Here is a 23,897-nt window from a genome sequence, read left to right on the forward strand (position 1 = left end):
AGCACTGACCTACCTTGAAGCAAGCTAATGATGGGTTAGGATCACGTCAAAGTTGAGTATTTGACCTAAAACTGGCTGACCAGACTACTCTACTTTGAAAGATATTTCCGATAAAATTAAGACAACACTATGCCTATGGAGTTACAAATTTTCTGAAGACTAAAAACATTAGTTTTAGAGCAAATTACACAGCATCCGTTATATTTGGGGCAAAACTCTCGACCACCCACTATTGCTTCATAATTAAATTATATGACACCTACATGTAAATTACAAGAAAAACAGCCAAACCAAAAAGTGTTCTTCTCTTGCTCATGTTCATCACGTATAACCAAGATGACCAGCATAATTAGTGGTCTAATTAAAAATATTTGATGATTGCCAACTATAAGTGGAGAAAGCATTATTGCATTTGCATGGGTGTTTGAATATAATTTTACTGCCACCATTTGTGATTAATTATTCCTTAAACAGATAACCACTTGCTTGTTTTTCTGTACACCTCTCTCTTCAGACAACCTCAAGAATTTGGTTATGATGAAGTCTTGATTTTTTCTAGTTTTCATTCTTCTTTCGGGGTATCGTTGACCACCGCACAACCAGTGGGCATGACACACGACATCGGAGTTCAAGAAACAAGTTTATGCTTCATATTTTTAATGATCCAAAAAAAAGGATCATTAAATTCTTGGAACGATTCCATCCATTTTTGCAACTAGGTTGGGATCACTTGTAGCCCTTCATCTATTTGAATTTAAATGGGAAGTATTTGGGAGGTAACATATCTCCTTCCATAGGTAATCTCACCTTTCTTGATTACCTTAGCATTCATACCATTGGCTTTCATGGTGTTATTCCTCACGAGAATGGTAACTTGTCTCCATTACGGTTCATCGCTTTGCGATACAATACTCTTCAAGGAGAAATTCCAATTAGTTTGGCCAACTGCACTGATTTAACTAGATTCACTTTGCCAATAACAATCTTGTGGGGAAAATTTCAAATGAACTATTTACATCTTTGTCAGAGCTAGAATTCATCTCTACGAACACCAATTACTTAACAAGAGAATTACCAGCTTCAAACCTGTCTGCTAATCAAGCAATCTCTTTGAATGAAAATCAACTACACCGTAACATTCCCGAATCTTTTGGTCAATTACCAAACTTATTTGCTCTAGCACTTGGTATGAACAACCTAACTGGTATCGTCCTTGTCTCTCTATATAATCTCTCATCTCTTCAACAACATATACATAGACTTTACTCTACCAAATCTCAAACTCCTACTAACTGCAGTGAACTTTTTCTTAGGGAGAATTCCTACTTCCATCTTCAACATTTCTACACTTGAAAAGATTGATATTGGACACAATCGTGTCATGTTAGACCCATTCCTAGCAATTTAAGAAATCTTCAAAAGCTTTGATTGGTTCAATATTGATGATAACCAATTTGGAATAGGGAAAGCTGGTGATCTAGATTCTATAAATTCCCTTGCTTTTGAATTGTACACATCTAGAAATGTTGAGTTTGACACCAAACAGCTTTAAAGGTCCTATTCTCAACTTCAAAGCTCATCTTTCAACACACCTCTCGATCCTTCTTTTTGGATATAATCAAATATCTGGAATCATCCCTACTGGGATTGAGAATCTAGTAATACTTAACAACATTGTGCATGCATAATAACCTTCTACATGATAATAGTCCTTCAGTTATAGGGGAACTTCCAACCCTTCAAATGTTAGCCTTAAATGGAAACACTCTCTCTCAGGACAGATTCCCCCATCTATAGGCAATCTCACTAGTTTATATTATGTTGAACGGGAAGAAAACGACTTGAGTGGAACCATTCCTTTGAGCATTGGAAATTATCACCAGTTCTAGTATCATCCTTAATAAAAACAACCTCCAAGGTGCAATACCCAAACAACTATTTCTTATTCCTTCCTAATTGACGTATCTCGACTTATCTTCTAATTCTCTATCTAGTTCCAAACAATAGAGATTGGTAATTTGTAGAGCATATTTGGAATAAATATCTCCATGTACAGATTGGTAATTTGTAGAGCATATCTGCAATCGCACTAGTTTATATTATGTTGAAGTGATTGTAATAGTTTGGAACAACTTTACTTGGATGGAAATTTTTTTGAAGGAAAGATTCCTAAATCTTTAGACTCTTTTGAGAGGGCTTCAAGATCTAGATCTCTCACATAACAACTTATTTGGGAAAATCCCAACAGATCTACAAAATCTATTAGCATTACAGAGTTTGGGTAGGGGAAGGTACCAAGAAAAGGGGTCTTTGGAAATGCAAGGTCAATTTTCGTGAATGGAAACGTTAAACTTTGTGGAGGGATTGTAGAGTTACATCTGCTTGCATGCCGAGACAATGGGTTTAAGAAACAAGATAGTTGGCGTGGTTCTTGGTTTTCTTTTAATATGTTCCATTTTTACTTTGTATTGGATAAGAAGATAAAAAAATAAACCACCATCTATACCATTAATTGGCAAACAATTCTTAAAGCTTTCTCACAAAGAACTCTTCCAAGCTACTGGAGGATTTTCTCCAACAAATTTTATAGGTTATGGTGGTTTTGGCTTCGTATACAAAAGGAATTATCATCTAAGGTGAAACCATTGTTGCAATTAAGGTATTCAAACCTTCAAAACCAAGAGCCTATAAGAGCTTTACGATTGAATGTGAAGCATTAAGGAACATTTGCCATCGAAATCTTGTGAACATTTTAACTTGTTGTTCAAGTCTCAACCTGGAAGGCGAAGATTTCAAAGCCCTTGTGCAGATATGGAGTTTTCACTGAGGAGGATCAAACCATTTGGATTCCAAGATCTAATCAAGTCCCTATTTGACCTTATTAAGAACAAGCAATACCAGGGTCCGCTATTGTCCGCTCATACTCTTATCACCACATCTTTAGGAGGGAATCCATTTATAATTCACTTTATTAATGTTCAGAGGTAGACTCCCTCCTTATTGTGTGGTGGAGAGGTGTGAGAGAACACAATCCTCTCCGCACTCCGAAAAACAACAATTACTATTGGGTTATTGGTCATGGTATATCAAGTTACATCTTTGACCTGTTCTTGTTTTTTGTCATCATTTTCGGGTGTTCATCTGATGGTAGGTATTAAGAGTGCAAGTTTGACATGATGGCTAAAATCTGCCCCGAACAAGGTGTGGACTCAAAATTTTAGCCTCAAAGGTAAGTCATTGACAGGTTAGGATCAGATCAAGTTGATTGATCCTACCACATTGTAGGATATTTTTGATAAAAATAAGATAATAATATAGAATTATACATTATTTTAAGACTAAAAGCATTATTTTAAAAAAAATCAAAAAAAAAAAAAAAAACTAAAACTTACCAAAGGAACATAGAAAAAACAATTTAAAAAAGAAAATGTATGTTTCAAAATAGAAACACTACCAATACCAAACAGGTTAGTAATCTCCATGATGACATATTCTTTCTTCATCATCCTCAAAGTCTACATTTTGGGTTGACCTGAGAACCCTTTGCGGGTTGTCATGGCTTCCTTTTGGAGTAGCTTCACTTTCAAAACTTGAAGTTCTGGGTCGACTTAACCACCATTTGTGGATTTCATGTCTCTTTTCTTCGGAATGCACCTAGATAACAACCAAACCCAAAATTGTTCTCCACCTGCTTAGCATGTATAACTACGAAAAATCCTTTTTTACCTGCAACTGCAAAAGTCCATACCCTTAAAAATAAAAATAAAAATAAAAATAAAAATAAAAATAAATAAATAAATGTTCCAAAACATTTTGATTTAACTTCACCAATCACAATTGCCTCGAAAAGATATACAAAAACTGAACAAGAAAACATAGATGAAACAAAATTTTACGTAGTTCTTTCAAAGACCATGTTCAAATATGGTGTTTTCACTAAGGAACAAGATGAAAAGAAATAATTAAAACCTAGTTGTTTTAAAAACAAAACTAATCCATAAAAGAAAAAGAGGACCTTCAAACAGTTAGGAGCCTTTAACTAATGATTTTGAAAGATTCAAAATTCAAAATTCATGCCTGCCTGATAATGGCCATAGTTGAAAAATAACAATCCGAATGTATTTAGGTCTCTAGATTCACAAATGGGAGATTTTAACCCGTGGTGGGACCCAGATCATGAAACTAGAGATTCACCTCCAAAAATGTGAATCTGGAGATTTATGGGTATCACCTAACTATTAAAGTGTTAAACATTTGAACCATAATTCAATAATTATTTTTTTAGGATAAATTTACAAATTTCATTCTAAAAATTCAAGCTAACCAAACAGTTAATTTTATAAACTATAATTCTAGAGATTTGGAGTTTATAGATTTGAAATCTCTAGATTTTTGAAATCTACCGACTCAAGTAACCAAACAGGCCCTTAAGCATCATAGGAATTTCAATGGTCTCATCTGATAGCCAACATGGTCACCTTAACTATCAGAATCCCAATAACCCAAATGATTGTTTCAGTAAAGGGATCGACTTAATATTCATATTCTCTTTCAACTTCAAAATTCTTCTACTGGACTAACATGCATGCACCTGGAAACCATCAAAATAATATTTTCTCCTCATGAGTTCCTTCACCCTCAAACTTGGAGTTTTAGGGTCCACTTAACAGCCATTTGTTACTTTAATTCATGTCTTCTCAGGTGGAATAAACCTGCATTATTAGGAGACAAGAGAGATTTCCGTACAGATTCTTGTTTGAGTTCTTCGTCAGCTAAAACGTTGGTGTTCTCCACCTGTTAACCTAATGAGAACTTCTTTTTTGTCGCTTCCAATTGGTCAATGGCACGAAGACAGTGATGGTGTAAACAAGGTTTTTGTTTAATATGAGTGGTGGAAGAAGCATTAATATATTGCACCTCTTGCCTTTTGTATTGCCACTTTACTTTTAAATGGCTTACTTGTTTTGCCTCAAGAAGATACAAACATGCACCTGTCAAACTTCCTCTTTAGGAAATCTCATAATTTGATGATGGTGATCAAATCTCAGTTTTTTCTAGTTTTCATTCTTTTCTTGGATGGGAGCTCACTGGGTTTGCTACAATCAGTCACCACAGCTACAGCAATGGTGATGGGTGGGAATGAGACAGATCGACTTGCTTTGTTAGAGTTCAAGAAACAAACTCATGATCCATATGGATCACTGAATTTTTGGAATGATTCCATCCATTTTTGCAACTGGGTTGGAATCACTTGTGACAGTCGTCATCATCAGCGGGTTGTCCGTTTGGATTTACATGGAAAAGGTTTGGGAGGTAATATTTCTCCTTACATAGGTAACCTCACCTTTCTTCATTACCTCGATATTGGTAACAATAGCTTTGATAGTTTTATCCCCTGTGAGATTGGTAACTTGTTTCGATTACAGTTCATTGCTTTGCGAAACAATAGTATTCGAGGAGAAGTACCAACCAGTTTGGCCAATTGCACTGATTAAAGAGAGATTCACTTTGCCTACAACTATCTTGTTGAGAAAATTCCAAGTGAACTATTTATATCTCTGTCAAAGTTGGAGATAATCTCTATGAACGCCAATAATTTAATAGGAGAAATACCAGCTACTTTTGGAAACCTGTCCTCCATTCGAGGTATCTATTTGAGTGAAAATCAACTGCAAGGAAACATTCCCGAATCCTTTGGTTTGTTACCAAACTTATTCGGTCTATCACTTAATATGAACAACCTAATTGGTATGCTCCCTATCTCATTATATAACCTCTCTTCTCTTCAGTTCATTTCTCTATCACAAAACCAGCTGCATGGGAGCCTCCCACTAGACATAGGCATCACTCTTCCAAATCTCGTACTCCTAGAAATAGGAACCAACTTCTTTTCAGGGAGATTTCCAAGTTCCATTTCCAATATTTCTACCCTAGAAAGGATTGATATTGAATCAAACCGTTTTACGGGACCCATCCCTAGCAACTTAGGAAATCTTCAAAATCTTAATTGGTTCAATATTGATAACAATCAATGTGGAACAGGGGAAGTTGGTGATCTAGATTTTATGAATTCTCTTTTAAATTGTACAAATTTGGAAGTGTTAGGACTAACACTAAATGGTTTTAAGGGTCCCATCCCCAACATCAAAGCTAATCTTTCAACACAGATCTCAATCCTTTTTTTAGGATACAATCAAATATTTGGAACCATCCCTATTGGGATTGAGAACCTCATCCACTTAACAGCATTGGGCATGAACCGAAACTTTCTCCAAGGTTCTATTCCTTCTGTTATAGAAAAACTTACCAGCCTTCAACAATTATTTTTGCAAGGAAATACTCTTTCAGGGCATATACCTCCCTCCATAGGCAACCTCACTCTTTTGTCTGAACTTTGTTTAGAAGAAAACAACTTGAATGGAACAATTCCTTTGAGCATTGAAAATTCTACACAATTACAGTATTTAACCCTTAATAACAACAACCTCCAAGGTGCAATACCCAAACAACTCTTTCTTATTCCTTCTTTATTGACAACTCTCAACTTATCTTCTAATTCTTTGTCGGTTCTCTTGCCAAATGAAATCGGTAAATTGAAGGGTCTTTCTACAATTGATTTCTCCAAAAACAGATTGTTTGGAGAAATCCCCTCCTCCATTGGTGATTGTGATAGTCTGGAACATCTTTATATGAGTGAAAATTTGTTTGAAGGATCAATACCTCAATCTTTGACTCTTTTGAGAGGGCTTAAAGATTTAGATCTATCAGGCAACAACTTATCAGGGCAAATCCCGAAAGATCTAGAGAATCTTTTAGCATTACAAAGTTTGAATTTATCCTTCAATAATCTTGAAGGGGAGGTACCGACAAAAGGAATATTTGCAAATACAAGTGTCATTTTCTTGAATGGAAATGTTAACCTTTGTGGGGGAATTGCGCAGTTGCATCTACCTGCATGCCCAAACCATGGATCTAGCAAGCAAGCGAAATCCAAGGTTTATAGAATAGTTTGGGTGATAAATGCTATGGTTCTTGGTTTTCTTTTGATATATTCATCTCTTACGTTGTATTGGATTAGAAGATCAAAAAGTGAATCAAAAAGTGAACCACCATCCACATCATTAATTGGTGAACAACTCTTAAGGCTTTCTTACAAAGAACTCTTCCAAGCTACTGGAGGATTTTCTCTAGCAAATTTTATAGGTTCTGGTGGTTTTGGATCTGTATACAAGGGGATTATCGACCAAGATGAAACCATTGTTGCAATTAAGGTACTCAACCTTCAAAATCCAAGAGCTTATAAGAGTTTTGTGGCTGAGTGTGAAGCATTAAGAAACATTCGGCATCGAAATCTTGTCAATGTTTTAACTGCTTGTTCAAGTCTTGATTCAAAAGGTGAAGATTTCAAAGCCCTTGTATATGAGTTCATGTCTAATGGGAGTCTAGATGATTGGTTGCATCAAAAGGTGGAGGCATATAATCATCCAAGGAATTTAAGTCTTCTTCAAAGATTATACATCGCAATTGATGTAGCTTCGGCATTGGATTACCTCCATAATAATTGTTATGGTCCAATTGTTCATTGTGACTTGAAGCCAAGTAATGTTCTACTTGACAATGATATGGTGGCGCATGTCAGTGATTTTGGCTTGGCGAGACTACTTTCAGAAGCTGATGACAATTCATCCTCAATACAAAGTAGTACCATTGGAGTAAAAGGTTCTATTGGATATGTTCCTCCAGGTAACAAATAAACTATATAATTTTTTTTCTTTTTGAGGTTTTTTGTCAAAATAATTTTGCCAATTTAGATGGCATTTACTATGTTGTTTCTAATGAAGCTCTTGTTAACTATTAAACATGATCCAAAATAACTATTTAGAAAAGGGTCTAAGCTATGTGTTAATACTTAAGTTCAACACACTTCTCTATCATAATTACATACATATATCCATATGCATTACCATTGGGAATTAAATTATACTTTGAAAATTAGGACTTTGATATCTATTGGTATCCAATTTAAATTGAATTCCTTTTGAGATTTCAGAAGGACATGATTCCTAGACTGAAAAAAAATGACTAACTAAGTTGTTGGCCAATTTTTGTTACATTATATCAATAACGACGAGATGTCTTTAAATTTCAGAATATGGAATGGGTGGAAGAGTGACTACAGAAGGGGACGTGTTTAGTTATGGAATCCTTTTACTGGAGATGTTCACAAGGAAAAGACCAACTGATCAGATGTTTGTTGATGACCAAAATCTCAGAAACTTTGTAGCAGCAGCTTTACCAATGCATGTGATTCACATTTTAGATCCAAACCTCCTACCCAGGAAAGAACAAAGTGAAGAAATTGAAGAAGTTGCAGTCAGTAGGATTGAAGGTCCTAATCAATGGCAAGACTGCATAGTTTCAATAGTTGAAATTGCGCTCAAGTGCTCCATGGAATCACCAAAGGATCGTATGAACATAAGTGATGTTCTGAGAAAGCTACATTTAATCAAAGGAAAAATTCCTTGAAAGAAAAACCATCAATTCAATGCCACTACCCCTGATATGTAAGATGATTTTGAATTTATTATAGTCTTGACTACATTGAACCCAATTTGTATATCATCTATTATTAACTATATGCCAATTTTTTTATTTTCTTTTTCAGGGGATTTATGAAGACAAAATTCAAAATGGAGGCTTGGCGTTGAAATTAGATTGGAGACTTCTCATGAAGTGGCTCCCTATGTGGATTCAAATAATTCTGTTTTTTAAATTAAAAATTGTTCTAAATTTTCAGATTAATAGGACTTTGGTGGATCAAACCACCAAAATTTTTGTTAATCCTTCTTTTGTTTGGTTGAGGAAATTTTTCTGAAACACTTTTGATTAATGAATTTGTTATTGTCTTTGAAAAAAATCACCTATAATTATAACACAGTCAATTTCCATGAATAATTGCCAGTGAGGTTGACCATGACATTGTCAATCCCTTAAGTAGGTGTTCGAGTTCCTACAATCATCTAGGGGTGGCAATGGGCCTTGTTTGGTCGGGTCAATCTAACCCTAATTTTATTGTAGGAATCTAAACCTAAACTCCAATTTTATCTTACTTTCTCAGGAATTAAGATTCTCCGACTCAAACAATGCTCTCCCTGAGGGTACTGTATACCACTATTCCACCCCTACCGTTGTATAAGTAGTAGGGGTCCTACCTTGTCATCTTTTAGTGGTGAAGTTCTCACCTAGTTGTGTGGTAGAGAGAATGGAGATTAGATCCCCTTTTTCCTTCTTCGGAATACATGTTTAAAACCCAATTCTAAGTCTTTTATGATTAGTGCATGGAATACTTGATTATTTAGTTATTCAAACTCAATTTATATATAATTTTAATATAATTAAATTAACACATGGTCAGATAGGCTCGGTCCAGGTTGACCCAAGGGCTAACATCAATTCCTATACAACCCTATTAGGGCTAGTTAATTTGTAACCTAAACCTGCCTTTGGATTGAAAAATTGGGTCAGACAAGGGTCAGATGTATGGCGGATTTTGGGCCGGTTAGGGCTACAAGGGTTTTATTGACACTCCTAACCATCGTAAAGACAATCAAAGAGAGATTTGCACTTTTTCCAACTTAAATAGGGTTGGACCGGGCTTGGGTGAACAAAATGAAGAAGGAAGAAGAAAATCGAAAAGGAGTAAACATAGTTTGGTTGGGCTGGACTGGGCTGGGCTGGGCTTCAAACTTGCCCATTGACTCTCCAATTCTAACCCACCCTCCAGGACATCTCAGCCCATGCTCTAGTCAACGCAGGGTCATGACCATGCATGGTAATTCTTTCTAGCTGTTTGATAGTATCTCACTTCCCCATCTAATGTTTACAATGCAAAGGCTCTAATAGGGGTGTAAGTTTGGCATTGATGGGTCAAATCTGTTGTAATTAAGGATAGTTGAATATATATTGTAAACCGGAAAGCAACTTGTGTGCCGACACCCTATTTTGGAAGACACTATCTTTGGCAAGCGAGATAGTTTAGCCTAAATCATGTCCTTATATTCTATCTAAGATTGAGTTAGACTCCTCGTCTATAGCTCAGTTTCCTCTTGTTTGAATGAAGTTATACATATATATGGGGTGACCTTTCATTAGGATAAAGGTTGAGTATTCTCTCGTAAGAATTTTTTAATAAATGTGACGTAACAATATGAGAATAGGACAGTCAAGATATGAGTTGAAGTCAAAATTAAGACTAAATGTTTAACATGATCCAACTAGTCAAGTCGATTGTTTACAGAAAAATAAAGAAAAAAACCAATTATGTGTATTGTTGTAGAATTCGGTCCTTCCTGTATAATCGTTCAAACCTGTAAAAACATGCTTGATCGGTGTGGGATCAATCTCAATATCTAAGTTAATTCAATAACTCAATAGTGCATACCTAATAATGATGAATATGTGGGTATTTATAGATATTAGGAGAAATTACCTTAACTGTGTGGTAATGGAGTTCGAATAGAACTCTGTAATTCTTGCTAGCTTCCTGGGAGAGGAATCTTATCTGCCAAGAGAGTATTACTTGGATTGTAGTTGTGGAGTCCGATCTGAATTCTAAGAGTAACCGACTTAATTGGAATTCTTATCCCTATCTTTAAGGAGGTTGGATGTTATTCAAATTGTACACTTGCTTAATGCTTTCGTTTTATTCATGGTCTGACCAATGTGGATTAGGTCAAGATATTTAAGTTCAAATTAGGACTTTAAAATGCTCAATCTAACTCTATTGTAGCCCTAATAGAAGCTTAGATGTTGAAATAATGTGCCCTACTGCTATTTTGTGGTTCAAAAGTGTCGAAAGAGCACATTGTTCTCCGTTGACGGCTTGAAAGTAAATCACTTTCTATTAAGAGGGCAAGATGGTCATTGTAAAGCATGGTAGCGGCTCCGGCTTCTTGTCAAAGCATAGGAACTACGCTGGGCGTGTGATTTTTAAACTTAGAATCTCATTCGTACACGTGGACGCCAACATCTTTCCAACTCAGATTAGGGTTTTGGCGTAACGCCTATAAATAGCATCAGTCTTCTTCTTCAACCTCACCGTTTCTGGGGTAAGTCCTGTTCTTGTTTTAGAGTTTGTGGTCTTCAATCTGTTAGGGTTTATCTTCTCGATTTTATAGCTTTTCAAAATTAGGGTCTCTAATGGCGTCGATTACTGATTACCAGCTCTCTGGTGTGTTCATCGCGTGGGTGCTGTGTATGAGACGACGCGAGATTTGCAATATCTCCATTTCTGCCATAAAAGTAGTGAGTGGTCTTGAAAGATCTCGTGAAGCAGATCTGGATAAATTGTTTCTTTGGTTTCATATGCCTTACATTTTATTTATGTTTGAATCTCCGTTTTTATGTGATTAGGTTTAATTTGGGATGAAAAAAAATGAGATCATATGGAATGGATGGAGGTGATGATTCTTTCCCCAACTGCTCGACTCTGATGATACGAAGCTATTTTTTCTCTTCGGAGAATCCAAGCCAGAAATCTGATCCATCCTTCTTACCGATTAAAAATTTTCTTTTTTTATGTTTTTGTTAAATTGTTAAATCTGTTTCGTTTCCTGTTTCAGTATCTTAGGTTAGGTTAATTAGTCTGAAGCGAATGGAATGGAGGTGATGACACTTTCCCCATATGATCGACGCTGATTCAAACAGTGCTATTTAATCATCTCAATTTCATTGGGATTTATAAGCCAGAGTTCTGATCCTTTCCAAATTCAGATTTTTAAATTTCGGTTTTGGGTTTGGATGGTTTAGTTTGTTAATCATGCTGTATATTTTGAACCTGAAAGTTTCTTCGCACTTTTCAAATTTATGTTATTTAATTGACGGGGGAAGAATATTCCCTTACCGAAGTGGAGCAAACAAATTCAATGTTTGTATATTCCAAGGTAAAACGTCAAACAAAAAGCCAGTGATGTTGATGGTATTTCCAGGCTTCCTAAGGGAGGCCTGGAAACTCCTCCATTAATGGCGGTCTCATATTCCATCACCTTGGGTAGCGGCATTGCTGCAATTATCTCTTTGGACAGGCCATGAGGCATACATTTCTACATTCTTTGTCATTCTGAATTCAATGATATTTGAGATTTTGTTCTAGTTTTGGGGGTTCATTAGGCAGAGTTCTGATCCTATCCAACCCAGATTTCTCACTTTCAAATATTCATGGTTTTTTGTTTGTTTCAGTTTATTTGGGTCCTAGAAAGTTGTAGTTGGACAGGTCATGAGACAAGACATTTGTGCATTGGTCTGGTTCTCCCTGATTTAATGATTTGAGTCTTTGTTTTGGTTCTGGGTTTGAGAGTACAATGATCTTTGAGGACTCGTTGAAATTTCTAGCTGTTGATGTGAGTTGGAGATCTGGCTAGGTTGAATACTGATTGCATTGAAGCTTTGTAGTTGTGCTGGAGGTATCAAATTATCAGTTGTGCCGTTTATGAAAAAATTTGAAAACAATTGAGTATGGAAGATCAATTAAGAGTACAAGTCAATTTTATTTGTTTTTTGTGAATAATCTTGTCTTATGGACAAAATTATTTGCAAAGCAATAGTTTTGACTGATCTTTAGTTGGTTTTAAGTCTTAATTGTTCAATTTTTTCTATTGCATCTATTTTCTTTCACGGCAATAGAAAGTGGAGATTTGTCTTTGCTTAATTTGCCCATGAAATCATTCTCCCACACTCACATGAGTATGGGGCCTATACTATCTTGTCGGTTAGTTAGACAGGGCAGTGTGGGTCTTATACTCATGTGAGTGTGAAAGGATGGTTTGACGTGCAGATTTGGTGGAGACATGTGAAGTCTAGGATACAGGTACATGTATTTTTTGTCATTTTTTCTTCACAATGTAAGGGTGGTGTACTCTTGAGTATTGAAGTGTAAATGGTTCAATTCACCTAATAATTTCAATGTGTTTCCTAAGGTTGCGTTTGTTTATTGCAATGAAGGTGGGGATGGAAAATTCTTGGAAAAATCAAAATTTTCATATTTTTTCGTTAAATCTCAAAAGTATAAATTGTTTAATTGCTTGGGGGTGGGAAAGTGAGAGACAAGTTCAGCCAACCGACCAATTCAAAATTTATGGAATTTACCCTCATTATGTGGTCAAAAGCCATTGATACCATCATTGTTAGGGAGAGATTATACTAGAAGTATGAAAAATTGAAAAGGTTTGGTCGGTTCATAGCACACTGCCTATTCTTTCACTTCATCAACATTCAGGATTTATATTTAGGAATTGGACGGTTGGCTCAACTGACCTTCGCATTAAATGTGCACGACCGAAGCAAAATCGGTTTGTATTCTTTTTTCTCTTGTTTTTTTTTTTTTCCAGGTACTCGTGATTGAGTGTGCCAAAGATTGTTTGCTACTTTTTTGAGTCGCAAATATGTACATTAAAAATAAAATAATTAATGAGAAATAAATCTTTATGATTTTTATCTTTGTTTGTTAATCTTTTACGGATTATGATTTCAATTTAGACACTTGGTAAGCATTCATTCATTTGATTTTTTTTTTCTTCTTCTTATGGGTGATGAATCTTGCAATCCTTTCTTCTAAATATAACAAGTGTGACTTACACCACTAACCCGCTAAAAGAAAACCTTTGTACAATCAAGTGAGAACGATTAAATCTGAAAACAAACAATTAACGGTAAAGAAATTCAGAGTCACAAACCGCAAAGAAAACTGAAAGCATGATGAAGTGAGTTCTAGTCCAAGACATGAAATGTCATTGAAGAAATTCCACCACGGTGGGTCAGATTTGAAGAAATGAAAAACATAAAGACTAGTGATCACTACCAAATGCTATGGTAGCCTCTACCAGTGTAAAGATTTGAACACAAAACTGTCCAATGTGAGAAATAAAAGAGCAAAGAGAAATCAAACCTAACGTTTAATTAAATCATGCTGAAATTACAAAAACACTGTTTAATAGTTCATAAAATTAACGTTCAGTAAACTTGGATCTGTGGAATGAAATCTATGAATTTATAACGATAAGAACACAAAACTGCCCAATGTGAGAAATAAAAGAGCAAAGAGAAATCAAACCTAACGTTTAATTAAATCAGCTGAAATTACAAAAACACCGTTTAATAGTTCATAAAATTAACGTTCAGGTTTAATAGTTCATAAAATTAAGGTTTAGTAAACTTGGATCTGTGGAATGAAATCTATGAATTTATAACGTTTGGTCGATGTCATTTTTGTGAATACGTAAATATTTACCCTTTTGATAGTAGGGGTGAAATCTCTGTTTGGTTGTGAAAATTCTTGGATTTATGAAATATAGAAATTCATCTTTTTACACTAAAATCGTATTGTAGATTTATGGGTCCCGGGATGAAATCAAAATATTTGAAATCTCTAATTCATGTAATCAAATAGGGCATTAAAAAGTACTTGAATATGGAATAGACTTCTGGAAATCTTCATTTTGTTTCTTCCCTGCATAAGAAAGATGAGAGCAAAAAGTTTTTTCATAAATTTATTTGAAATTGTTCCACTTTCAAGCAAGTTTCTGTTTGGTTTCTTAATTCCACTATAGAATTAACACTCTTTTACTTGTTCTTATGAGACATAGGCTCCAACATAAGCGTCTCAAATTGGAATCAAAGCTGAACAATAAAAACTGAAACTGGACTGAATAATTTGTCTTGTAAATTTGGTCAAATTTAGTTTTGAATTCCATCATAGGAAACATCTGTACTAAGTCACTAGCTAGTTATTGTAGAATTCGTTCAATAATTCATCCAAGTGTTTTTGCTTTGAAAAACATGAGAAACAGTTGTGAGCATCTCTGATAGCAGACTTGATTTTTTTTTAATAAAATTTGCTTTTGGAGGTGGAAAGAATACTCATAGCTTGACAAAATCTGTTTTTTGAAAAAAGAAAAAGTGAAATTTGTTATAAAATTTATGAAGATTGCCATTATTATGTTAGAGTGTCAAATTTCATAAGTACCAATTCTAAAATTCTCTCATTTAAACTTCAATTTATATTGAGAAAATCATGGGAAACAAAATGGTTTTATCACGGTTTTTTACAGATATTTTTTTTCTTCGAAGCAAAAAAACATCACAAACCAAGGTTTAAAGTATCGGTATTGAGTATCGATCGGATTTTAAAGATAAAAATTGTATCACTCTGGCTAATGTATTTTAGTATAATTTAATAGAGAGACGTATCGTGCTGTATCGAGTATTGTATCTCTCTGGCTAATGTATTTTAGTATAATTTAATAGAGAGACGTATCGAGATGTATCGTATCGGTTGGGCCAAATATGGATACATATCGGCTAGTATCATATGGTATCGTGGAATACTTTAAACCTTGTCAGAAACTGTTATCTAGTGTGATATCCAACGAATCTCTAGTTAGTAAAATGTCCTTTTACCACAACAACAACAACAAAAAATAATATTAAAAAAATCTAATGTCATAAGTAATCTAGATTCTACATAAAAACCATTATAAAAGCTAAATAAGTATTGAAAGGGAATCTAAATCTATTTGGAGGTAACTGGGCGTGTTGTAATAGAATTTTATCAAGTCCATTTCTATGTTAGAAATGGAAGATTTATTTTCCTCTGGGTGAATGACACAAATCCATCTGTCACATTTAAAGGTTTAGATTAAATTAAAATAAAATAAAAATTCTATCTTCTAAATATTACCTCAACCTTTGGATGTGATTAATGGACATGTGTCCTTCATCCAAAGGGACATAGATGGACATGATAAAGTTCCTCGTCCTAACCCAATCTTGACATTCTTTAGCCCAGCCCAAGCCCACCCAAACTTTGACCGAGGGGTTTAACAATCTAAATGCAGGCCTGACCCTGATGGATTCAGCCAAGCCCAAGCCCAAGTCCAACCTTATTGTGCTGGACTGGTGGCCGACTTGACATGATTTTTGTGCATTGAAGTGGTTTTTTTTTTTTCTTCCAAAAGTTTGAAGTTGACTATCATATTATCAGATATATGAAAATGGCCAATGTGTAAATCCCCACTCCACCATTGGTACAGTTGTAAAAATCTATATTCCGGTGAAAATAGTTACCCAAAGACAAGTTATAATAAATCTATAAATAATGGGAATTGGATGAGAAAATAGATTCAAATGTGAGAAACCAAAGCTCTCCTAAGGGAAGTTGCTCTAATTTTATGGGTAAATGAAATATTTTGGGAGACTCTAATTTTATGGGTTGAACACCGGGGTAGGGGGGGGGAGGGGGGGAAGGAAAGGAAGGGGAAAAAAAAAAAAAAAAAAAAAAATGAAAAATGTTTAAAACTAAAAAGCTATAGTATAATTTGGTTAAGATGAGGGTAGGGTTGGCCTAAGCCTGAGGTTTCAATTCTCTTACCCTATGCCTTTATAATCTTATCTATCCTCAAGGTTGGAAAACCCAACCCAATCCTTGTATGTTGTCAAAGCTATGTCAATTCGAACAAAGCAGGTTCAATTTGAATACTAGGACTTTTTGATAACTTATCAAGTGTTTTCGCTTTAAAAATCACTAAAAACGGAGATCCTTTCGTCAAGACGAGAGCTAGGATTTCATGAAGAGGAACTCTAGTCATCGAAGATAAAGAAGCCGAAAAACCAAAAGTACATTTTGTAAGGATTGAAGAAGGAACAAGTGGATGGGTTTTATCCCAATATGAGAGGGTTTTAGCAGGGTTTTTATATTTAGGATGTCAAATTTTGCGAATATCCCTCTCTAAAATTATTACACTTAAAACTCGACCTATGTCCAAATTTTCCTTTAGAAAACAAATTTATAACACAAGTGTTTTTCGTTTGCCAAAAAACACATAAGTATTTCTCAAAGCATAAGGGCCCGTTTGATAACTCACTCATAAACAATTTCGGGTGTATCTTGCTTCGAAAACAAAAAAGCAAAATTGTTTTGGTTTTTGTTGCAAAAAATTTCTGCTTTGAGAAACAAACGCAATGAAAATTTTACCTTAAGTTGGGCATGGGGCTTAAGTGAAATAACTTTATAAAGGGTTATTCATGGAATTTAATATCCTAAACATAAGAACCCCACTAAAACCCTCTCACACCGCAATAAAACTCTTCAATTTCTTGCTTCTTCACGACTAACGATCATGATAGTCGATTCTTCATCTTCTTTATCTTACCAAGGTTCCTCTTATTCTCTATCTTTAGTCACCCTAGTCAATGTATTTGCAAAAGGGGTCTCTGTATTTCATTTCTCTATCTCTGGTTACTGCAATGAAGCACTTGTCGATGCTATTTATAGAAGAAAGTTTTGTCAAATGACTACAAAATTACTTTTGCTTTCGGAGACACTCAAATTTATTTTAAATGTTTCTTAAAATAAAAACACTTGTGGATTATCAAACAAATCTTAAATTTCATAAGTTTCAATTTATATCGTAAAAACCACTTAAAACAAAATAATTATATCAAACAAATTTTCGTTTCTTGCACAAAGAAACACTCCCAAATTTCATAACTTATTGATTTACAATTTGGTTTGCTCCTACTAACATTATCCATATTGAACCAAAACCGTCGAAAATGACAAAGTGAAGACCAGATCGCTATCTTTTTTCAAGTACCATCAGCAAGAGTCAAATCTTACGATGTTTTTGCTTAGAGGTGTTGACCATTGTTAGTCAGCTCAGTATAATTTTTTTTTTTTGGAAGCTAAGGTTCATCCGGGCCAGTTTGCGCGCGAGTCCGGATCTGCGACCTCGACGTGAAGCACTTTGTGCTCCCCGACGCTTTTTGACCACAAAAACCTTGTGGGGCCCACGGTTAAAAACACTTTTTAGATTTTTTTTTTTTACTAGTGGGACCCACTGGTTTTTGTGGTTAGGAAGCCATGGGGCCCTGACGGGGAGATGATCCAGATTCTTTGGGCGCACCTAGATTACATCCTTAGAGTGAGAGACACTGTCTGCATCCTCAAAGTGAGAGATGCTATCTGCATGATCGAACCCATGACCTCTCCACTAGAAGTATGGATCTACCACTCTACCAATCTTTCATCAGGCCGGCCATTAGTCATCACCCTTTGTTGATAGTTCTACGGCTGTGATTATCGAGTCAACCAAGTTTGGGCCAGTTGTCCGGTTTGACGAACCGACCCGGCCATCTTTAATCTAAAAATAAAACAAAAGAAGCAACGAGCAGAAGCAGCCCTTTCAAGTTTCAACTCCAGTTTCGATTGGTCTGAGAAAGAACACCAAAAGCGATCGAGCAAAGCAGTAGAGAGAGAGAGAAATGGAGGTTGAAGGATCATCGAAGAAGATGATTGCAACACAAGAGGAGATGGTGGAAGCTAAGGTTCCATTAGCATATAGAGATCAATGTGCCCATCTCCTTATTCCTCTCAACAAATGCAGGTCCGCGGAATTCTACCTACCATGGAAGTGCGAGGACGAGCGTCATGTCTACGAGAAATGTGAGTATGAGCTTGTTATGGAGAGGATGTTGAAGATGCAGAAAATCCGGGAAGAAGAAGAGAAATTGAAGCAGCAGCAGAAGCAAGGGATCCCTCTGATTCCCAAAACTGCCAATGCCTGACCGGTCAGTTCTGTCGATCCACTCTGATTAAATTCTGATCTCCGTTTTCAAATATTGTTTTCTGTTTCTCGAATTCTGGGGCTTTCATGGGTCTGTGCCGTTCTCGGGGCTCGGATTGTTGATCTAGGGTTTTTTTTTTTTGGTGTTTATTATACGAGTATTCGATAGACACTGGAAACAGTTCTCTTTTCCACCCGATTAAAATGAAAAAAATACGTTCTTTTTATGCTAAAGATTTAGTTAAAGCTTGATTATTTATGATCACTGGAAAAGATATGCCAGATGATGAGAATGCTTCCATGGAACACTTTAATTTTCTATTCTTCTGGGATCTTTGCTCGGTTGTTGGGCGTGAAATGGCTAGATTTTTAGATGACCTGCAACTCCTGAGTTATTATGCGATTATGCAACTGCAAGATAGTTTATTTTGGCTAAATTGTCGCCGATTGGTAGCTTCATTTTGTAAGTTCTAATTACAAAGTGAGTTCAATAAACAGATCTTGAAGGAAAAACGGAATCTGAGATGTCTAGAGGAGCTTGATCCCTGTAATCACACTAAGAGAACAAAATTTCTTTAGCTGAAACAAACCAGTGATTAAACATCATAACCATTGCATAACCTAGATGAAGTTTAGAACTGAACAGAAACTGGACAACTAGAACATTAATAGACTAAATCAGAAATGAAAAAGAAGGGGGTGCATAAGAAGACACGACCATTAAAAGTTGAGTTGAGCGGAAATAAGAGGTATGTGATGCAGTTACGTGATGGACTATTTATAGATTTTGTATATTTATTTTTATTGGTTTATTCTTGTTGATGAATCGTAGGAGATAGTTTAGATATTCTGTAATTGCAATTAAATACTTAGTTACCATAGGAGTTGAGATTTTAACTTTTGTTTTCAGTTTTTGGATAGGTTAGGATTTAAATGCCTTTGTGGTTGTGTGTTATGAGGTTAAGCCAATGCTTTTCAGTTATAATAGAATGAATCAAATTTATTTATGTAACTACATGGTTGAGCCCTCTTTCTTCTTCTTTGTCGGATCCTGGATCTCTAGGTTCATCTTCGTCTTTGTTTCTTATTCCTATTTTATTTTCTAATTCTTATGTTTTGTCTTATCATCATGCGACCAATTCCCCTTATTTTTCTTGTCTTTTATCTCCTTCGTCTTATCTAATCTTTTCTTCAATTTTAATTTCTATGCTTAGATTGTAGGTTATCTGAACTTTTGTTGCTATACTTGAGAAATTAAACCGAACGGAATAATGCTTAGTGTCAATTGAGGTGACCTGTTTTACTGTCCTTGGTTCACAACTAGAACTCTTCTTAGTATTGGATCCACAGATTGAGGTACTATCAGTTTCCTGTATGGAACTCTTTAATAGTGATGTTTGCAAGGTGGCTCCAAGCCCATCAAATTCTTGATGTGAGTTGGAATCTGAAACCTCCTTAAGAATCCCTTTATTCCACCGATGGGTTTTCAAGAATTCTTTGAAAGCCCCCTATTCCCATGGGATTTTAGTTCTAATTAATTCTAACTACTGTTTGAATCCCAAATTTGCCCCTTTACATCTCAATTCCCTTTGTAGCTTTATTCTGATTTCTCTGTAATGTTCATATAATTACAAAATTACCAGATATTAAGGGGATATATTTATTACTCTTCGAGTCAAGAAATTATTGTTTCAATTTTCTAATAATGGCACAACAATTTCACATCACCAATTCTAAGTTTCATAAGCTGTATTGGGAACTTGTTGAGAGTCAGCATAACACTGACACTAAACTTGATGGGTATTTGTAAAAGGATTCAGTTCCTTATGAGAACACGAGGACTGAAGTTTCAATATGGATTAATTAAGGATTTTGTTGTAATTTTATCCGATTTATCAATAAGATGATAATTGATTAGTTATTTTTTAATTGCAAATATACATGTACTTGCCACTGGAGCTGGGGATTCTCCATTTAGTGTCGGAGCTTCCACTTCGTTCAGCATGTACAATGAGTTAACTGACACCCTGGGGGAATAGAAAACAAGCAAGTAAAGCATAATACTTGAACTACCAGCGATAAGAACTGAAACACTAAACAGTCTCCACTAACAAAAGTGAAGAGTGAAGAGGGTAGAGTATGTAGGAGGGATGAGGACATGGAAGAGAGATGGAGAGTACTTCTGGAGGTTCCTTGCTAAAAACTTCTTTGGTGTTAGGACTCAGGGCAATGAGAAGCATCGTTCATAGGGACACCTGTCTGTGTGGATATGTGCAGAACAGATGCTGGAGGTAAAAGAAGCATCAAGAAAGATGAGATTTGGCAAAGCTCCAGGCCCAAACAAAATCCAAATTGATGCACAGAACATTGTAGGACATTGTGGTTTATCCTGGCTAATCAAGTTGTAACAAGATTATGACCACTAGACAATGCTAGATGAGCGGAGGAGAACATTTTGTGTACCTGATTTTTAAAAACACAGGAGATATTCAGAATTGTAATGATTGTAGAGGTATGAAGTTAATGGGTCATACAATGGTTATAGACGAAGGTTTTGGAATCTCACCTGAGTATAGAGACCACAGTTTCGGAAAACTAATTTTCCATTTTTGTTTGGAAGATTGACAATCACCATAAAATAAGTGAAGCGTGTCTTGTAACTCTATTCTTTTCATAGGCTTCTATTATATCCATATAAACACCATATGAAAACTAATTTTCCATTTTTGTTTGGAAGATTCACTAATTGAGGCGGCTCATGGAAAGAGTAGAGTGAAAGATCTTCATATGGTGTTTATATGGATATAATAGAAGCCTATGATAAAGTCTCGACAGATAATTTGGAACATTTTAGAGAAGTGAAGCGTGTCTTGTAAATACGACATGAAAAGATGTGTATGCTGATGCGCTGACTAGCATTAGAACGGCAAGGGGCCAAAGCAGTGAATTCCCAATCTTAATTGGGTTATTAGACTCGGATCAGCCGTAAGCCCTTCCTTGCTTATTAGGGATGAAACCAGACATATAAGATGAAGTACCATGGAATATGATCTTTGCAGGTGATGTTTTGGTAGATGAGACAAAAGCGAAGATTAACGCCAAAGTGGAAGTATAGGGAACAGTTTGAGATCAAGAGGTTTGGAGATAAGTATAACTAAGACCGAATATATGGTTTAACTTTAGCAGCTCTGGGATGATAATCAGGTGGTGAATATTTGATGAAAGGAAGATCCCGCAAATTGCCACTTTTTAGATATTTGGGATTAATTATAAACTAGGAGGTTGACATAGGTGATAATGTTGCTCAGAGGATTAAAATTGGGTGGATGAAGTGGAGAGGTGCAACTAGAGTTTTTTTTGGTCGTCATAACTAAGGAATTTTATATATGAATATCATTAGACCAGCAATGTGATACAGGGAGGAATATTGGGCTGTCAAGAAGTGTCATCATATAGCTTGGTATTGCAAATATTGGATGTTGAGACAGATGTTTTGGAAAACTCGAAATGATAAATTAAAAAATGAAGATGATGGAACTGGGCTTCAAGTAGCTCTGATACATGATAAATTTGGATAGAGAGCGGTTTAAGAAATATAACTAGAAATGTTCAACCAGTATTAATCTCAACAAAGAAGACAAAAATTTTTGTGCATCCATAACTTGGTACATTTATTAATCTGAAAAAATAAATATAATACGGATATGCCTATCTGTCTTCAGTTTTTGGACTTACCTGTTATTATTCAGACTACTCGCTCTTTGTAACGAACACTACGTTAACTAGGGTTGGGTAGCTTACTCTAGTATGAGTCTAAGAAACAAAAACAAATTAGGAACACATTGAATATGTTCAAGATAATATTCCTTGATGCATTTGGTATGCATGCAGTGTGATAACCATGACGCATCATTGAACAGTTATATACAGAGGCCACAGCATGACAGCATAATCATGTTTTCATCTTTGAAGCCTTGATCAAAGGTGAATATTTAGTCAAGAGCTTCCTATGGTTTTCTATGCATGACTACATAGTCTTGAGCAGTGGCATTATTTTCATCATATTCACACAAAATACTCATCATGTATTCTTCCAAGCTTAATTATAATTGTCTATGTAAGTCAGTGATTCTCCCTTTTTAGTTGTGGATCCATCAGTAATTTATTATTGACATACAGGTGTACGTTTTGTTAACAGGAAATCCAGGACAGGCAGGTGCACCGAGGAGACTTTGGTGTTTGTTGCCACCATTTATAGTTTTGAACTATTTATTTTTGCAGAACAAAAATCTTGCAAATTTCTTATACTGCTGTTTTATTATTTTCTTCTGCTACTTTCAGTTTGGTGGTGGGAATAAAAGAAGATCCTCACTAATAGAAATACTGTGTTTCTGAAATTGTAATGATCATAACTTAGAATTTTTACCACTGGTATTTACATGTGGTTATGTCTTTTTACAAATGAGGTTATCTGCAACTCGTTAAGTCCAGTGATGCCTCAAGGACTTAGATCACGTATGTTCACATTTATGACATGGGACTGTTAGTATGAATGAGCCGTTTTGTTCAGGATAGCATCGAAGTTCAGACCCATCAGAGCTTCATAAAACCTTGCAATGAGCAAGAAAGGTACCTATTGTGTGCAATGTATTTAGTTTGTGATTGTGGGGCTTGTTGCTTTGTTTAGTTACCAAATTGAACTGCTGGAGACCATCTTGAACAGTTTCACCTGGACATTTGAGCAGTGTGGTTTCATTCTAATGTTTTGATTTACTACTTTCGCTTATGTCCTTTATTATATGATTAAAAATAAATTTTCAGCACCACCCCTTGAGTTATTCCTTACAAGAATACCAGCGCTTCAATTATCAAATTGTCAATCAAATCCGTTATAGGTTGAAAATATATCAATGATGCCCGAGCCCTTAGGAAATCATGGTTAAATGCTGATCTAAGTAAAACTTTTGGGAAAAACAAGAAATACCATGAAAGAAAAACCTTATGTTTGACTTGTTTCTTCATCTTCTTCTAAGGTATTGTGATTTCTTTCTCTCTCAATTGTAAATTCTCGTAAAGATTGGGAAATATGATTAATGGGTGTTGTTTTTAAACTTCAGATGTGAGTTGTTATTGGAAATAGATAAATAAAACTAAGAATAACATTGTAAGTAATAGGGGGTAAGATTGATAAATTGAATAATTGAGGGGATGACATGAAAATTAGGGGGTAAGCTCAAGGGATGGACTGAAATTTTTCCAAAAGAAAAAGATATTAGCAAA

At 35.3% G+C, this 23,897-nt stretch overlaps 2 protein-coding genes, 1 long non-coding RNA gene, 1 other non-coding gene and 1 pseudogene across 5 annotated transcripts; all 5 read left to right on the plus strand.

Moving 5' to 3' along the window:
* Nucleotides 1-5,060: 5,060 nt before the first annotated feature.
* LOC149000853 (uncharacterized) lies at nt 5,061-8,526 on the plus strand. Its single transcript, XM_089139225.1, has 2 exons — nt 5,061-7,743; nt 8,150-8,526. Exons 1-2 carry the CDS (start codon nt 5,583-5,585, stop codon nt 8,524-8,526), a joined length of 2,538 nt encoding a protein of 845 aa, XP_088995351.1. The 5' UTR covers nt 5,061-5,582.
* Nucleotides 8,527-11,111: 2,585 nt separating this feature from the next.
* On the plus strand, nt 11,112-13,889 carry LOC149000854 (uncharacterized). Its single transcript, XR_016170852.1, has 2 exons — nt 11,112-11,304; nt 11,413-13,889. It is a non-coding gene; the product is annotated as an uncharacterized LOC149000854 (long non-coding RNA).
* Nucleotides 11,454-11,546, plus strand: LOC149000855 (small nucleolar RNA Z103). The gene has a single exon (XR_016170882.1). It is a non-coding gene; the product is annotated as a small nucleolar RNA Z103 (small nucleolar RNA).
* On the plus strand, nt 11,659-11,761 carry LOC149000856 (small nucleolar RNA Z103; annotated as a pseudogene).
* Nucleotides 13,890-18,233: 4,344 nt separating the features above from the next.
* Nucleotides 18,234-23,107, plus strand: LOC149000857 (NADH-ubiquinone oxidoreductase B18 subunit). 2 transcript variants are annotated; one of them, XM_089140591.1, is made up of 2 exons: nt 18,234-18,621; nt 22,797-23,107. In XM_089140591.1, exon 1 carries the CDS (start codon nt 18,316-18,318, stop codon nt 18,616-18,618), a length of 303 nt encoding a protein of 100 aa, XP_088996717.1. In that variant the 5' UTR covers nt 18,234-18,315; the 3' UTR covers nt 18,619-18,621; nt 22,797-23,107. The 2 variants fall into 2 exon arrangements, with proteins under 2 accessions (XP_088996717.1, XP_088996716.1); XM_089140590.1 differs by having other exon boundaries at nt 22,816-23,107.
* The last annotated feature ends 790 nt before the right edge of the window (nt 23,108-23,897 follow it).

This window comes from Hakea prostrata, chromosome 11 (assembly GCF_041222555.1).
Source record: "Hakea prostrata isolate BN-2017 chromosome 11, UWA_Hpros_2, whole genome shotgun sequence".
Taxonomy (NCBI): Eukaryota; Viridiplantae; Streptophyta; class Magnoliopsida; order Proteales; family Proteaceae; genus Hakea; species Hakea prostrata.

Excerpts from the sequence above, each read along its gene's own strand:
- LOC149000853 (XM_089139225.1), top strand. The coding sequence starts at position 5,583 with ATGAACGCCAATAATTTAATAGGAGAAATACCAGCTACTTTTGGAAAC. Across the intron at positions 7,744-8,149 it reads TATTGGATATGTTCCTCCAG|AATATGGAATGGGTGGAAGA; the intron begins GTAACAAATAAA and ends TTTAAATTTCAG.
- LOC149000857 (XM_089140591.1), top strand. The coding sequence starts at position 18,316 with ATGGAGGTTGAAGGATCATCGAAGAAGATGATTGCAACACAAGAGGAG.